Raw genomic sequence first — 18,624 nt, 5'->3', positions numbered from 1 at the left:
TTTACAACAAAGGCAACAATAATCATGTTTGAGTATGTTTGTTGTTTACTGCCACAAACGGCAACAATCCAGTCACATGATGGCGGCCTTTGAATAATCAAATCTGGACCACACAATCCAGTGACTGATATTTGGGGTAACAATCCATGTTATGTCTCTTATGACCAGCACAGGTTGCTAGGGACCACTTCCACCCTGAATGACCGACAGGTTTGACAACCATGGCAACAATCATCACATGTCCCTTCACTGTGGATAATGAAACAAAACAAATTCCAGTTTGAAATGCATATTTATTGCATGTTTTTTGTTCTGTACAGGGTTTGATATCAACGTATCATTGTAAAAGGGCCAACTGTTCTATCAAATATGGAACAGCAAACGGAGCACTGGTATTGAGGTCATAGGATCTTTTCCTATGGTATTACAAAAACATCTTTCACATGATTGAGGTGAAATACACACTATGTACATATCTATATACACAAGTATTATGTAACAATATGGTGAGTGCCAATGCATCTGAATTAAGAGGAAAATGGTTCTCCAGTGGACCAGCAGAAATCTCTCTAGCCATGTCCATGACTGTCAACCAGGAGACTGAACAGTATTTCAGTCATATCAAGGTGTGCCAGCTTGACGTTGGAAGGTGCAAAGTGATGCAGGTCTTAAGACGTTTACCACTTTGGCAAAACCCATGGGTACGGTACTGAGCTCGCAAACCCAGACACTCTCCTACCCAGAGTTCCATGCGGCCGGCCGGCAGCCAGCCAGCATAGTACCTCTGCCACAGGCCAGCGCCATGTGACGATTCGTCACATCTTTCACAGTCCATTCAAGATATTGCATATGCCTTTCATCCGTTTCATGTTTGACAAGTCTACACATTTTCAGAAACAAATGTCAAAGAATGGTTACGGTTCATTAAGAAAGTATCCTAATACGTGAAAATCTACTTGTTTATGTGTAGTTATCCTTTGTTTACATTGGTTGTACGGCTCCACGTGCTGTCATCTAAGCCCAACGGAGAGCTAGTGATACGGTCACTTTGATGTATAAATATATATTGCCATGCAACTCTCTGTCGCAGTTGTAGTAGCATATCTATATAATTATGCAAAACAATATGTTAAGCGCCCCCAACTACTTGCATTAGTCCGATTTATACTGATTTCTGAAAAAGCGTGTTTGTTTACAAACAAGAGAAAAGTCTGATCACGTGATATGCAAATTAGCCTGTGGCAGTGGTGTTATGCTGAGTCACCACTGCGACGGAGTGTGAAACCCAGATACATAATAAGGGTGAATTTGGGTTTCACATCAGACACAAACCTGGACAGAGAATAGCAGCACCTATCTTGCCCCAGGAGAAATAAGCAGAATGACTTTGGTGTGTTCATCACAAAAAATATTAATAACTCAATCTCCAATTGCTGAATATTTGTCTGAAATCAATGAAATTTTGACTGTGAGAATAAAAATAATCACACAACAGTCTTAATTCTGAACCTGTTGGAAGGGACTGAACAGTATATTACCAAGACTGGATTCAAATGATGACCATGCAATTATCAAAACGATTGCATTGAAAAAAAAAGATGAACTTGATGAGTGAGTGAGTATGGTTTTATGCCGCTTTTAGCAATATTCCAGCAATATCACTGCGGGGGACACCAGAAATTGGCTTCACACATTGTACCCATGTCGGGAATCGAACCCGGGTCTTCGGCGTGACGAGTGAACGCTTTAACCACTGGGCTACCCAACTGCCCCTGAACTTGATTAAATGATGCTGAGGATGATCACCTGATACTGACTGACCTGATGCCTTGGTGTGGTGACGTGGCTGCTTGTCATCATGCTTGTCATCATGCTTGTCATCATGCTAGTCAGTAGGACTGTGCGTTGGATGGGATAACATGGAGGAAGCCAATACCATTAAGTCTACAGATGATTGCGATGAGGAATTATGAACAAGACACTTTGTACACAGAATAACTTCTACTACTCTCTTCCAAATCTTTACATAAATGTACTATTTACATTATAAACAATGACAAACACTGAACACAAGCATTGACTTGGGCAATCAAAAAAAAGGGATATGAATGATACCAGGTACTTTACATAATAGTAAGCATCTTGGCCAACCAATCCACAGTGATTATCTCCATGGTGACAACACAATTACCATAGTGATAAATGTTCATCTCCATGGTGACAACACAATCACCATAGTGATACATGTTCATCTCCATGGTGACAACATAATCACTATAGGGATCAATGTTCATCTCCATGGTAACAACACAATCACCACAGTCATAAATGTCCATCTCCATGGTGACAACACAATCACCATAGTGATACATGTTCATCTCCATGGTGACAACATAATCACTATAGTGATCAATCTTCATCTCCATGGTAACAACACAATCACCAGAGTCATAAATGTCCATCTCCATGGTGCCAACACAATTACCAGTATGGCCCAACCATTCCACAGTCAGAACTGATCATCTCTATGGTAACAACACACGTACCAGTCCAGGTTCAAGGAGATCATCCAGATAAGTACTCTCCATAGCATTATGGCTAATACAAAGTAAGCATTGATAAAACAACACAATCGCCAATGTAGCTTTATCATGGCATCTAACATAAACATGACTAAAAAAGACACTAATAAAAAATATCTTTCTTGTTTTGTTTTGAAAAATAGCAAAAGGGATTGAATCTCTCCTGAAGATTAGTTTTGGTGAAGAAAAATTCACAAGTTCTCATCAAATCCAAGGATTTAATTTTTTTTACTTTCCTAATGTTACATAACGATAAACATACTCAACACACTTGTGCACATGAAAGGGCATTCTTGTGTACAATACTGCCACTCTATTACAATCAATACCCTGGCGCCCATCATCCATACTTAAAGGGTAGGATACACTACATCACTACATCACCTGTGATTACATACAGCTGTTTGGTTGGGAAGTCACCATTAGCAACCAATGAATCATGTGCCGTTCAGGTCAAAATGAAGCTAAGGAAGCCAATGGGTCCAGCATATTTATCGTAATACATTGGAGAACACACTGGAGAATTGAGGATGCTGTAAAAAACGTCTTCCTGTACAGTCATCTGTGTGATACGTAAGCTTAATCTGAACCCTGAAACATATTGGCTGTGGCATGGAGGACAATACTGATGGTATCAAACTAAATGCCTCTGCTGTGAATCTTCTCTGACAGTTTGTCCTTTGTCCTGTTGGGCGAAGCCTACTGAATACTATATCTGTTACATCAGAGTGTCAGCTTCTTGTGGGCAAAGTCCAAAGGTCTTAGATGATGGTAAAATCCACAAGCACGACGCGATGCTGACAAAACAAGCATCAACATCGGGATGAACATGGGATCTGGAACCATGATGAGCAGGTTCTGACATGATCAAGGGAGGCCACTCTGCATAGCAAATGGCAGATGAAAGTGTTCTGTTTCCCCTCATGTTGAAATGTGAGGGTCACAACATGCTGCAGTATTGCTGCGTTCATTGGATGCTGCATTCATGTGATGTTGCGTTCACTGCAGGTGAATCTGTTCCTTCACAGACAACATTGGCACATGAAGTAGGTCATGATGAGGTTAGAGATCCTGGTGATTAGAATCGCAAGTGGGCTTTGTTCTTGATCAGGTATCTGAAATGATAGATAGTGATGGGATTCACAGCATATGATCAAATGCTCTCATAAATAGTTTCTACCTCCACAAATTATTGCAATTGCAAATAGAGGTAAGTGTTATGTTTGTTCCTTGAGGCCGCTTTTCAGCAATATTCCAGCTATATGACAGCAGCCTGTAAATAATAGAGTTCGGACCAGACAATTCAGTGATTGATATTGTGAGCAACGATCCACACCATCAGGGTATGTTGCCACACCATCGACCAAGTCACCGAGTCTGAGCACTTGATCCTCTAAGTTAGCTCCTATAACCAGCATTGGCTGCTGGAGACCAATTCTAAACCAGAATCTCCATGGGGTATCTGATAAGATGATGATCTTGCAAGATGATACATCAAGACTTGAGCTCATTCCTACCCTCTCACAACAATGCAGGGCTATTGCTCTCCATCACTTACACCTGAATGTTTAGCGATATCTTACTTAAACAGATTCCCCAAGAGTTGTTTGAGACAGACCTACAACACACTGAACTGTGGTCGAAGCAAGTGACAGGAACTGAGGGAAAATCCTCCAAATCCATATATCTCATATATACTGTTTTAAATTTAAAGTTGAAAATGAAGTTTTCCTGAATATTGTTGGGAAGCCCTATTGCAGTGAAGAACACACATAAGTAGAGTCCGGTACCAGCGATACTGACACTCGTGCTAACCATGAAATACCAGGGAATGTTGAGTAGACAAATGTGTGTTTGTTGTTTAATGCTTCACTCTGCAATACTCCAGCTATATGATGGTGGTCTGTAAATAATCGGATCAGGACCAGACAATCCAGGGATTGATATCATGAGCATCGATCCATGAAAATGGGATACGATGACATGCATCAACCATGTCAGCGAACCCGACCACCCAATCCTGTTAGCCTCTTACGACAGGCATAGTCACCTATTACAGCAAGCATGGGTTGCTGAAGACATATTCTACCCCAGATCTTCACGGGTCCGGAGACAATTGGGTCCTGGGTATTTGACATGATGGAAAGGAATAAGACACCCTGTATTATCAAGGATGGGGATGGACAGGATCTTTTCAGATCCGTGGTTCCCACGGGATTCTTCCCTGTAAGTATTTCAGTAGGTCACACTTACTTGTCCAGGCGTTCCCAGAACTGCTGTAAGTTGGCACGGTCAAGATGGCGCTTGTTTCGGTCGAGACTAATAACATGTACGTTCCACTTTGCCACATTGTTGTCCAGGGGCAGCTCAGACCACTTCAGATGATAGGCCTTAACTGTAGACAGAAACAGTCATCAATAGGGGTAAGATGATAGGCCTTAACCATGTTAACTGTAGACAGAAACAGTCATCAATAGGGGATGATAGGCCTTAACTGTAGACAGAAACAGTCATCAATAGGGGTAAGATGATAGGCCTTAACCATGTTAACTGTAGACAGAAACAGTCATCAATAGGGGATGATAGGCCTTAACTGTAGACAGAAACAGTCATCAATAGGGGATGATAGGCCTTAACTGTAGACAGAAACAGTCATTAATAGGAGATGATAGGCCTTAACTGTAGACAGAAACAGTCATTAATAAGAGATGATAGGCCTTGACTGTAGACAGAAACAGTCATCAATAGGGGATGACAGGCCTTAACTGTAGACAGAAACAGTCATTAATAGGAGATGATAGGCCTTGACTGTAGACAGAAACAGTCATCAATAGGGGATGATAGGCCTTAACTGTAGACAGAAACAGTCATCAATAGGGGTAAGTTTTTCTGTTTGGTTTGTTACGTTTGTTACTTAATGCCTTGGGGTGAAACGATACAGCAAGGTCACGATGTAATACGTATCACGATATGCTACGTATTGCGATATACTCATTTCCGTCAAATCGTAAAGAAATGTCTTGACCACAAATATTTCAGAGCAGGTTCGAAAGGAAAAGCTAGCTGAAGACACTTGTTTGTTAGTAGTGAAATTAATTACAACACATTTTGCGATTTTTGACTGACAAAAATAAAAGGTGATCATAAAAATCGTTTCACCTCTATTAATGCAACACTCATCAATATTCCAGCTATATGATGACAATGGCCGCCTGTAAGTTATTACAGAGCAGTGATTGATCTTATCAGCACTAACACACAATAAACAGAGTCACCGAGCCCTTGATCCATTATACTATAGTCACCTCTAACAAGCATCCTACTGGGGACCTATTCTAACCTGGAATCTCCACAGGGTTGGTCACAAGTTGAGTGAGTTAGTATGGTTTTATGCCTCTTTTAACAATATTCCAGCAATAACACGCCAGAAATGAACTTCACACATTGTCCGAATGTCGGGAATTGAACCAAGGTCTTAGGCATGACGAGCAAATGCTTTAACCATGAGGCTACCCTAATGCCTAATCACCACCCTATAGTCATGACAGTAAATACCTTACCACTTTCTTTTGGTAACATCAACATCAAACTATTGACAAAGTAGACACAATTTTTGGATAACAACTTCTTTAATACTGTAAAGGCGATGTTTCGGTATAGATCCTCAAACCGTTGTCAAGCAAGACTGAATGAGGAACATTGTACAGAATACATATAGTGGGTGGAGGGTTAACAGTTCCTCTACTGTTAATCCTCCACCTACTATATATATTCTGTACTTTGTCATCCGTCAGCTTCTAAGTAATGCCTATCAAACAATTCATCAAACTACTGCTGTGAGTTTTTCTTTGTAATCACAGATTTCAAACAAGTGTCGATCATGGTCCATAGATACAAACAATGGACTCACTTTTTGAGAATATTTCCACAGGGTTTCCGTTCCATGGCCATCCCTTGAACTGCCAGGCTGGACCCTGAACAAACACGGCCACGACACGATCCCTGAAACAGAGGTGCACCGTATACAAAGCAGTAGTAGAGGTTAACAGAAGCATACTGTATGTACACATAGTACTCTGTGTAAAAACATCTTAGTCAGGACTGTCTTGGACTTCAAACCAAATACCCTTTCGAGGCAAATTGGGGGTAAAAATCTGATTCAGTGGATTGTCAATGATCCTGTAGGGCAGTGTTAGCTGTTGATGTTGTAGGGCAGTATAACTTACCAGTCATCGGGGGAGAGTTTGAGTGGGTTGTCAATGATCCTGTAGGGCACTGTCAGACCACCTTCCTTCCGTCTCTGGATGAGCACTTCATTGTCTCGCTTGGCTCCCTGGGATTTTTTCTGCTCTGTGCTGATAAACCTGGCAACATACGGGATGTTGTTTTTACATGCCAGAGTTCATAAACACTTAAGCAACCAATCATAAAACTGTAAGGGCTGTTCAAGGCAATGATCGAAGTTTGCAAAACAACAAGAAAGAGGTTACTGTCAAACAGACTTGTTCAGACTTTCTTACTCTATTTTCTTGTCAGAACAACTCCATTCACATACTACTCAAAACAAGTTCAACAAAACCCACACTTGGCCACCTGATTAACGACGGTCATAAAAACAAATAGGGCGTTCTTTTAACTTATTTTGAACATCTGAATACACTACTTCATTATTTAAGTCCAGTCCACTATTACAAATTAATCATCTTCCCGAGGCAAGGGCGTTAACTGACTGTAAAAGTAGGCTGGAATTTCTAAGCTCGATTGTAGCGCCACCAGTGGCTATTTCTAGTTATGTCCCTTTTATGTTCCTCCTACAGACCAATCGGATTCCATCTCTCATATCACTTGCATTTGCTTCAAACAAAATGGCAGCGCCCAGTCAAGAAGATTTGCTCAATAATCAAGATTAATATTGTAATAAAACAGGTTTTACTCCAATGTGCATCAAGTTACGTGAGAACCTTGATTAAAAAGCATGTTAGAAAACTTCATGACATTTTGAACAGAAATGGTTAAGAAATGGTCACCATTAAAGGTCCAAGGAGAAGATGTTTATGCCAGACCAGAACACGACTTTTAGTCAGGTGAGCTAAGAAGGGGGAAAACACAGCCCAGACCCAACTCTGGTTCTGCAAGTGCCCAATACGTCCCCTGCACGATTCCCCTGTACTAAGGGAAACAGCATCCTTGACCCAGGTACATGAAAACATTAACTTTCCAACATCCATTGATGATGCTGATCCGACTCACCGAAGATCTTGCAAGACATCTTTAGCGTTAAGCATTGTGATGATGGAGGTTGCTGCTGCAGGGATGATGATGATTGGTGTACGGGAACCTGGTAGATACACAGCGTATTTAACAACGGGAAATAATTGCCATAATATATATCACACATACACTGCCATGTGTCTACAGATTGTCTACAGATTAAACAGTTCAACAGTCTCAACCTTAAAACATTAATATATATAAATTTCACCAAAGAGCATTTGAATAACAATGATAACAAAACGTCATAGCGGGAGAAAGTATATGAAAACTGAGGACACTAATTATATACAGTGTACCGGCAGGTATATCATCATAGGAGACATGGGGTAGAACTAGCAATGTGGCAGGAATAACTGATATCAATCCAACTATCATCGACTATCAAACCCGTTGTCTTTGTCTAACAACCAACCTTTCTTCTGATTGGGTGGTGGCCGTGCCTGTGAGATGGGTCGAGACATTGGCTGGGGTTGTGGTGCTGGTTGCGGCGTGTGTGTTTTCCTTGAAGATGCCCCCTCTGTCACTGACTTCAGTGTCAGTCCATGGAAGGTTCTCATTGTGTCAATCTTGAAACCCTCCGTTTCTGAAAGAAAGCAAGTTAAAAAAAGCTCCAATCAGAAAGTCATCTCAGATATTTTCACTCCAAGTGAGAATGACATGCATACTGAAAGACACTGAAAGTTAACTCGAAATAAACGACCACAAATGATTTTGGCATATATCTCAAGACACAGAGTTAAATTTGAACCCTTTAGACGACAGTTTTGTGTTTGATTATCTCATGCCTAAATGCCCAGAACACCCTAATTTAATTTTTGTGGTCATTTTGCCAAATATTACAAAGATTTGAAAATGCGTTTTCAAAGTGTGTCAGTATGTTTTACTAAAAAGAAGTGTAAAGAACATCTGATTCTTTCATATTACCATAGCTTATCTGTCATCACATGTTATTAACAATAGTTAATAGTAATATTCATATTCTATCAGGTAAACCATGTGTGTGTTCCTCAAGGAGAGTGTGAGATTGAGTTTTGTTAAATGAACAGTATTTCAGTAAACACACAAGCACAGCACCATAATCAAGGTGAAACACAAACATAGGATCCGAACCCAAGGGAGGCAACTCACACAGTCAGTTGAAGTATCCTCGTGCTGTTTAAAGTGAGCAAGTATGGTTTTACAGTCCTTTATTCCAGCAAAATCAAGACTAGGGACACCAGAAATGGGCTTCACACACTGTACCCATGTCAGTAATAGAACCCGGGTCTTCGACGTGACGAGCGAACGCTTTAACCACTACGCTACCCAACAGCCCCCGTCGTTTAAAAGACATATCGTCCCAATCCAAAGAGTCACCCGAAACAGAACTTACCATCTTTAGGTCTGAATCTCTCCTGATCGTATCTGCTGTAGCCGGTTGTTGGAACAGGCTTAGCTGCCTCCTGAGAACAAAACCAGAGACGGAATAACTAGAAGCACATTTTGTATTAGTCAGTACAATCAGGCACACCTATGAGTGTTGGAAACTAAGGAGTGTCCTGAGATCCTTGAGGGTTGCTGCTACAGTGACCTGAGGACTTCCTCTTCAATGTTGAACATCATGGTTTATGACATAACCCCTTCACTTTCATGTTGTACTTCAAAAACTGACCTATTGATATATTTTTTAAGCTTTCCTTCTATTCCACTGATGCCACTGTGAAAGAAAGCAAGAAAGATCTTCCGACCTTTTTTCCCATATCTCACAAGCCTTCGAAATTCAAGCTAGTCTGATAGCCCGAGACAACTAAATAGTGACAAGAACAAGTAAAAATCCAATGAGGGTAGTCCTTGTTGAAAAGTAGCATAATTCTGAACCAGTTCTAAATACTTCAATTTTGCTACAGATATTTGTTTTCTGATAAAACAGACAGCTATTGAAAACATAGTAAAGATTTTTGTCTTGTTCAAGCAGGACTAGCTACAAACTCAGAGGTCTAGTGAAACAAGGTTCACATTAGTCCTTTGGATTAGTCTTAAAAAATAGAACTTCTAAGTTGTTGTTTTTTTGTCTAACGCTGCACTCAGCAACATTCCAACTTTATGACAGCGGTCTGTATAAATAATCAAGTCTGGACCAGACAATTCAGTGATTAATATCATGAGCATTGATCCATGCAATTGGGATCGATGACATGCATTAACCAAGTCAGCGAGCCTGACCTTCCGATCCTGTTTACTGCCTCTTACGACAGGCAGTGTCAACTTCTTCTAACGCTGCCCACTAGTATGACAAAATACCCTGGTCACCATCGGTCAATGACACAACTCTAAAGTCATCCCATCCAATCAAATTGTTAATTCAGAATTTAAAAAAGTGGCAATATTTCCAGTACTTGACTGACTTTTGCATCAACAAGTATCACTGAAGTTGGTCCGAAAAATCATATCAAATGACTTTGGCCCAAGTTTCTTGAGCAACAATTCGGGCGCACTTGCGCTATGGTTATTGTCGGCCTATGTTAAACTATTACCCATCATGCATCACAGATGAAATTATAGTTTAGTCTCTTTATATTTGCTTCATGATGATTGGTTATTTAACCCCAAATGTTCCATAGTTTTAATTGAGATTACAAAACATGCATATCTCTACAGTTTCTAAACACAAAAAGACAGACTATCCCTCGTAAAATAATGTTACAAAATTGATTCACTCAGGTACAAGTATCTCATTCTGCCTCGTGAGTTCATCGGTCACTCTCCATGTACTGGAGTTACAACAGTTGTAGCCCTAAGACAACCTTTTGCCAGTGGGCAGTCATGCCAGTTCGCTGCACCCAGCAATATTCCAGCCACATGACGAGGCCTGAAAATAATCAACCAGACAATCCAGTGATTGATATTGTGAGCAACAATCCACCCGTGAAGATCCGGGGTAGAACAGGTCTTCAGCAACCTATGCTTGCTGTAAGGGCGACTATCGGGATGTCACTGACTTGGTTGATGCATCCCAATTGCATGGATCGATGCTCATGACGTCAATCACTGGATTGTCTGGTGCATACTTGATTATTTACAGACCGCCTTAATACAGCTGTAATATTGCTTAGTGCGGCGTTAAACAACAAACTTACCACTGCTGGTGTGTGTTGTACGACTGGGTTGCTCTGCTGCCTCTGTGACCCTTCTTCCCGAGCCTTGATAGATTGGAGAATGCTGAAGATGTTCTTGGCAAAATGCTGAAATAAAAACATATTTCAGTGTATCAACTGAAAGTTTTGAATAGGAATTAAGATTTGTGAGCATTTGCTTCGAACAGAAAATTATGTTTTTTAAGGCTGATATGTGTCCAAATTTTCAAGTAAATGAAATGTTTACAACATGTTGGTAACAGTTGATGTGAACTACCAACTATGTCACTCTCATACAAACTCAGACACACTAGAATGGGTTTAATCCCCAATTTCTCGGTACTTAGATACAAGACGATCAATATCTCATCTGAAAGCATTTCATCTACAAGTAACTCACTTACTCACTGACCATCTAATTGACTAAAGCATGACAAACTGCCTGCATGCCTCATAAACAACTGATCCAGTGTAACAGACTTCTCTTGTGTATTGTAACCATGCCATCTGCATGCATAAAGACCAACAGCATGTATGCCAACCCCGAACACCATGACTAACTATATGCATGCATTATCACTAGCTGTACACAAACAAATTGTATGCCAAATGGTATTATGACCCCATACATGACTTAATATGTGCATGCATTGTTACCAGCTGCATGCATGACCAAATGTATGCATTTGCAGAATGTATGTTAACACCACAACTACATATATGAATGTATTGTTACGAAATATATGCATGCATTGTTACCAGCTGCATGCATGACCAAATGTATGCATTTGCAGAATGTATGTTAACACCACAACTACATATATGCATGTATTGTTACGAAATATATGCATGCATTGTTACCAGCTGCATGAATGACCAAATGTATGCATTGTCACCAACAGAATGTATGTTAACACCACAACTACATATATGCATGCATTGTTACTAACTATACATGCTATATGCATGCATTGTTACCGGCTGCAAGCATGATGGAAACTGTATACATTGTTACCAACAAACTTTATATAGTTAACACCATGACTATATATATGCATGCATTGTTACTAACTAAATGCATTATTACCAGCTGCAAGCATGATGGAAATTGTATGCATGCCAACACAATATGTCATGACTGACAACATGCATGCATTGTTACCAACAGCATGCATGACCCCCATACACCATGACTAAATAAATGCATGCATGATGACCAACTGCATGCATGCTAACAGGGGTTACGCCCCCTTTTTAAAAATCTCGGATCTGTCTCTGTGCATGCTTGACTACATAGTGCATGCTTGACTACAGCGCATGCATGATGACCAACTCCATGCATGCTAACAGGGGTTACGCCCCCTTTTCAAAAATCCCCGATCTGTCTCTGTGCATGCTTGGCTACATAGTGCATGCTTGACTACATAGTGCATGCATGCGGACTGACTGCATGCTGTGTAACTGCCCACCTTGCCAGCACTCTGCAGGATAGTGGTTCTGGTCCTCCACAGCCTTTCCCTGTTGACAATGTCCCGCGTCACGTCCACCTCAGCGTCCACGAAACTCCTTTGCTCCAGTGCCCCGACCTGGATGTCGTCATCTCCTTTGATCTTGGTTCTCTTGATGGCCAAACGTTTGGCTTTGATGGCAGCAATCTTCTCCAGGGGCATGGCCTCGTGGAGAGAGGATGTGCTGGGGAGGACATCACACAGTACACACACTAGCAACAACCAAGTCTTTACATGTACAAGATAGGGGCATGATAAGACACTGTCCAACTGGGATTCAGGGAAGGGAGTAAGTTGAGTTTAATGCTGCTTTGAACAGTATTTCAGTTACATACAGAAAGTCAGCTATCTGAAGTTGTGCAGGTTGCATTCGTTTATCAGTCTGGTAAAACGCACAGGAATGGTGTTAAAAGAACCAAGAACAATATTAATGACTAATATGCAAAATGAACTCACTGGATCCTGGCATAGCCAAGGGACATAACTTGACAGGAAAATAATGGCACCTCAATGCACTTGGTCACAAGTGAACCCTGACAGTAATTCATGCTTTGAACCAAGACAAGTGTGAGAGGAAACTACTTAATTCTCAGTTTCAGAATTTTTACTGATATCTGCTGCTGCAGTCGAGCAAGTCTAGATAAATCACTGCATGACAACAAGAGGTGATCTACTCAACCCATAATCCCCATAGAGTAGAATAAATTTTAATCAGTAAACATTATTCTAAAACAGCCCTCCTACCCGAGTCGAGTTGGCAGCACAGACGTGTCTCTCGGCCCATCAATCTTTGTGATCCAGTTCTTCTTGGCTTGCTGAACTTGTTCTTCCTGAAGGAAACCAATTTATTGACTGAATTGTAATCAGAATTCATGCGACCCATGAAGATACGGGTTAGAATTGGGCTTCAGCAACCTAGGTTTGTCGTTGGAGGCAACTAACAGGATCAGGTGGTCAGGCTCTCTGACTTTAATGATGCATTTCATTGTATCCCAATTATGTAGATTGATGTTCATGATGTCAATCACTGAATTGTCTGGTCCAGCCTCAGTTATTTAAAGGCCGCCATCATATAGCTGGATTATTGCTGAGTGTGACGTTAAACAATAAACAAACAGAACTTATGCTATTAAGAGACATTTGATGTGTTCAAATTAAGCATTAAAAGTCTAGAGGTCCTTGTCATAACCCAAAGGTAAAAAGTCACTGGACTAAAACTGGATTAATTTGCCAGCTCACTCCATTATTGATGAATTAACAACCATAAAAAATCAAACGTAACTATAACATTATGAAATACTAATTGATCAAACACATTGTATGTAGTCTCCAGTGACTGCAAACCTTGCATGAAAAAACCTTCTCAGAAGAACATACATCTTCATGTTACAGCAAGCACATAAAACATACTTCACAAGTGACAGCACATATTTTTCCCCACTAAACTGACCAACGCAACAATTTCATGACAAATCAAATTTACAAGAAATTGCCCTCCACAAATTTGTACCTATTTTGACAGACGCAAATTTGTTAACCAAACATTATCAAAATAAAATTGTAAACCACAAAAGTATGTTTGGGCCTAATGTATAGTCAGGGCACACAAAGGAAGACAACTCACCTCCAGTCTCGCTTTCTTCCGTTTCTCAGGATCATCACTCGTATCATCTGCTGTTCGCTTGACTGAAACACACAAATACACTGTCACAGTTCTTTTGAAAATATTCCTGGAAGAGTGAGTGAATATGGTTTTACGTCGCTATTAGCAATATTCCAGGAATATCACGACAGGGGACACCAGAAATGGGCTTCACACATTGTGAACCCGGGCTTGCGGCGTGAAGAGCAAACGCTTTAACCACTAGGCTACCCCACCGCCCTCCTAGAAGAGATAAAGCTTAGACTATAACACAGCAACCAGAGTTAAAACTAGACAGATGTTCTTTCAAGCGAAAAGGACCTTGCTTGACAACGGTATAAGGATCTATACCGAAATGTGGCCTTTACAGTATTAAAGAAGTTGTTATCCATACATTGTGTCTACTTAAATATTTTCTACCCTACAATTCTCCAAAGTGATCTCATTACAGCAAACGAGACTACAGAAAGAGAGGATATGATCTACCAATATATTTCCCTTACCTTGTGTCGGTCGTTGAGATATTTCCAACGGAGCACTTTTGTCAATACTAGCTGATGCCGTAGTTTCTCCATTGAGATATGCCAGGAGATCCTTCCTGTCTGGACGTCGGACGACGTGAACACTGTGAGCCTGGAAGAGTGAGGTGGAAATTTGTGCAGGCGAAATGCCTCAAAGCTAAATGGGTTTCCTGGAAGCTCAGCAGCTCTAGCTAAACATAATGGACACAAATTTCAGGGTTTCAGTGAAATGAGTTTGTTGGGTTACCATGGTCATCAGAACACTTAAATTTGCATAATTCCTGCACGTAATAAAAACCTAAAGTGTCAAGTAGCAATGGTTAGCTGTCAATATTTTCAAGTAGCACTTTTATTCAAAGGAAAGACAATCTAATCATGCTGAACACTGCTATAACTAGTTCGTAAGATCAATTCATTGATGCATGCATCAATCACATTAAACTTCTTCTCTTATAGACGAACATAGTCCCTGATAAATTGTCATGATAGGTCTGTATTAGGTCAAGTAAATATCATACAACACGGGAACCAGATATAGAAACTAACAGTTTTTAGCCCACTAGTCCTTACAATGATAACAGATAGCATATCTTACTCGTCCTTAGGATACCTTAATGGGCAAGAACTATAGGACTAGTGCCAATTTCTGACCCTGATGGAACCCATAAGAATTAAAATGACCCTAAGTCTCTTAATGTCAAAAGCTTAGTCACCACAAGATATTTTTCAAGGTAGTCATTTGGCTAACTCTGATTTTTAGACAGTAGACAAACTCAAATTTAGGTCACAATGCAACCGTTTTAGCCGCAACTATGAGGCGTGCATACCATGTCATGGAAGTTGAAATCTACAGTCTTGGTGTTTTCATTTGCTGATCAGTTCTAATACCCAATTTTCGTGGCCTTGTTCATTGTACAACCGGAACATTATAACATGCCTTGGGTAAACGAGAGTCAAATATTAACTCAACAGCCCCCGACTGGCTTACTAGCCCTCTCTGTACAGATAAGTTCATTGACTATTTTGGTATAACATGCATGTATTTAAAGTATACAGGAGATGGAAGACAGCTAATTGTACCCATCAGATTTTTTGTGCAGTATAATCGCTTCCAGTTGAAAGTTTTGGCAACCCAACATGAACCTGACAACAAATCGTAGACATCCCCTTTTCCTCGCCAAATGACAGTCACCAAAACTCCAAAGCTCACTCGGGAAGATAGGAACATGCTTATTTTGGATTACCGGAAGGATAAGAGGTGAAACACTACTGCCGATTGGGTGTATGATGAGGGTGAGGATAAGAGGTGAAACACTACTGCCGATTGGGTGTATGATGAGGGTGAGGATAAGTGGTGAAACACTACTGCCGATTGGGTGTATGATGAAGGTGAGGATAAGTGGTGAAACACTACTGCCGATTGGGTGTATGATGAGGGTGAGGATAAGTGGTGAAACACTACTGCCGATTGGGTGTATGATGTGGGTGAGGATAAGAGGTGAAACACTACTGCCTTTTGGGTGTATGATGAGGGTGAGGATAAGTGGTGAAAGACTACTGCCGATTAGGTGTATGATGAGGGTGAGGATAAGTGGTGAAACACTACTGCCGATTGGGTGTATGATGAGGGGGAGGATAAGTGGTGAAACACTACTGCCGATTGGGTGTATGATGAGGGTGAGGATAAGTGGTGAAACACTACTGCCGATTGGGTGTATGATGAGGGTGAGGATAAGTGGTGAAACACTACTGCCTTTTGGGTGTATGATGAGGGTGAGGATAAGTGGTGAAACACTACTGCCGATTGGGTGTATGATGTGGGTGAGGATAAGTGGTGAAACACTACTGCCGATTGGGTGTATGATGAGGGTGAGGATAAGTGGTGAAACACTACTGCCGATTGGGTGTATGATGAGGGTGAGGATAAGAGGTTAAACACTACTGCTGATTGGGTGTATGATGAGGGTGAGGATAAGTGGTGAAACACTACTGCCGATTGGGTGTATGATGAGGGGGATTCATATCATCCTATAAGAATGCTTGTCTCTACTATGGGACGCAATTACTAGACATGAGATATTTTACAAATGAAAATCAAACTAAGACATACTTGTACACTTTATATAGACTATAATACATCTTTGCAAAAAGTAAGCCAAATGATCTGAGTAAACAGCTGTAGAGTTGTAATGGTCAGGATTTCAACTAGCCATTCGGGCTAGCAGTTTTCAAAGACAATTAGCCAGACATAATTTCACCAGCCACGGGATGTCGGCCTAGCGGTTACTGTGAGCCCCGCAGTGCAGATAACAGACATTTGTGAATCAGGCAATGTGTTGCATTTCGTACGTTCAGGTACTTGCAACCAATGATTTTTTAAACAGGGCCCTGGGTGAACATTTAGATAATGCTACACGATGTTACTTACCACAGCTTCTCTGACATACAAGGGATGCTGCAGGTGGACATTCTTCAGGAGGAACAGGATGGAGTCCAGAGTGTAATACTCCTTTGTGATACCATCCTTCCCGGTACTGTAATTCAGAAACGACAAGGGTTAGAATAATATGCTGCAATGACTACCCTCAATGATACCAATACCTTGCACTCAGTTCATTTATGGCATTATATGATACTCATGGACATTTTAGCATTATCTTTTATTAAATAAAACCAAAAGCTTTTTTTTATATCGTGTAGACCATGTGTAGACACAATCGATTACACTGATTACAATGGCAATGCTGGTACTGATACATGTGTTGCTGTACGTACCCAGGTACATTATTGCATACTCTGGTGACAAAAGTAGAATGGTAAATCATTTTTGTACCCAGTTAAGTGAAAAACTATTAATCCTGAGCCTTTCAGCCTTTCAAAGAACTATTAATACTGATCTCCAATTAACTGGCAATGTTATTTCATTGAAATAATTGAGTTGCCAATGGACTGCTGTAAACAGTGTGGGTAGAGATGTGAACTGGTTGCAAAATAATCATAATTGACGACTGGATCATCCCAACCAATGGATCATAGAAATTAATTGGTTAGTGTCATTTCACTGTTTTCAATGTTAAGTTAAGAAAATGAGATCACACGAAACAAACACAAATACTAGCATCAGTACCTTATTTTACTATATAAAAAGACACTGGTGTCGCTCTTTTTTACATTTTCTCAAAGTATTATTTAGTAAACTGTCTCTAACAAAGCTTCTTCAGCCTACTGACACAAACTTGGACCTTAGCATCATTTTGAGTAGATCTTTGAGGTATTACATGGACTAAAATCAGTTGAGCTTACTAGACCTGGCAGAATTTGACCTGTCGCTAAACTTGTTCCCAGTATGTTCGAGTGGGAAAGTTAGATTTTAGATTACCAAGGTCTACCAAATATCAGAATATGCCAACTACGACTCTTGAATGTTTTAGTTGAAGGCTAAAAGTGATGGTTCGAATGAACATGACAGGTCTTTCAACATGATTAAGAATATAGGGAATCCATGACACTCAGAAAAGTCACTACATACGTTAGTGGGTAGACATTTACTGACACTATCTGCTACAATTTTGGACTTTTACATGTTTTTCGGCGTTTGTTTATTTTCAAACCACGTTTATGCAAGTTTGGCGAAAACGAAACATATTTCACCTACTAAAAATGGACATAGGATTAGTTTTTACTTACCCCCAAACTGTATAATTTGTTTTGACATTCTTTGGCCATGCAAATTCTCCAAAAATAATCTGGTCATCCTTTTCAATGATCTCCTTTTTCTGTATGTTGTATTGTCGAAGAAGACTTAGCACGTCCGCCATTTTGAGTTACAATTGCAAACCGGAAGCTTTTAAATAGCCTAAATGAATAGTGAATAAAAGGTAACGTGGGCTATTTTGAATTTAAAAGCTAGGTTTCATGTAGAAATAATTGATATTGCCCACTTGTATGTTCATAAAGCTGAATATTACATGTTAACGTCGCTGC

At 40.3% G+C, this 18,624-nt stretch overlaps 1 protein-coding gene across 1 annotated transcript; it reads right to left on the bottom strand.

The window, feature by feature from the left end:
* Window positions 1-281: 281 nt before the first annotated feature.
* Window positions 282-18,500, bottom strand: LOC139459909 (parafibromin-like). Its single transcript, XM_071241633.1, has 14 exons — window positions 18,328-18,500; window positions 17,069-17,174; window positions 14,623-14,752; window positions 14,102-14,163; window positions 13,222-13,307; window positions 12,439-12,661; window positions 10,973-11,077; window positions 9,229-9,298; window positions 8,269-8,439; window positions 7,833-7,920; window positions 6,809-6,946; window positions 6,493-6,584; window positions 4,836-4,977; window positions 282-3,697 (listed from the first exon to the last, which is right to left on the bottom strand). Exons 1-14 carry the CDS (start codon window positions 18,456-18,458, stop codon window positions 3,661-3,663), a joined length of 1,581 nt encoding a protein of 526 aa, XP_071097734.1. The 5' UTR covers window positions 18,459-18,500; the 3' UTR covers window positions 282-3,660.
* Between the last annotated feature and the right edge of the window lie 124 nt (window positions 18,501-18,624).

The sequence above is a fragment of the Haliotis cracherodii genome, unplaced genomic scaffold (assembly GCF_022045235.1).
Source record: "Haliotis cracherodii isolate W230 unplaced genomic scaffold, xgHalCrac1.p SCAF_13, whole genome shotgun sequence".
Taxonomy (NCBI): domain Eukaryota; kingdom Metazoa; phylum Mollusca; class Gastropoda; order Lepetellida; family Haliotidae; genus Haliotis; species Haliotis cracherodii.
This window is presented reverse-complemented; position numbering and strand designations above follow the sequence as displayed.

What these genes read in the sequence shown, in the direction of transcription:
- LOC139459909 (XM_071241633.1), bottom strand. Translation starts at nt 18,458, where the DNA reads ATGGCGGACGTGCTAAGTCTTCTTCGACAATACAACATACAGAAAAAG. An exon ending in GAGATTCAGACCTAAAGATG is followed by an intron (nt 8,440 to 9,228) that starts GTAAGTTCTGTT and finishes GCTTTCTTTCAG; the next exon opens with AAACGGAGGGTTTCAAGATT. An exon ending in ACCACCCAATCAGAAGAAAG is followed by an intron (nt 7,921 to 8,268) that starts GTTGGTTGTTAG and finishes TGTATCTACCAG; the next exon opens with GTTCCCGTACACCAATCATC.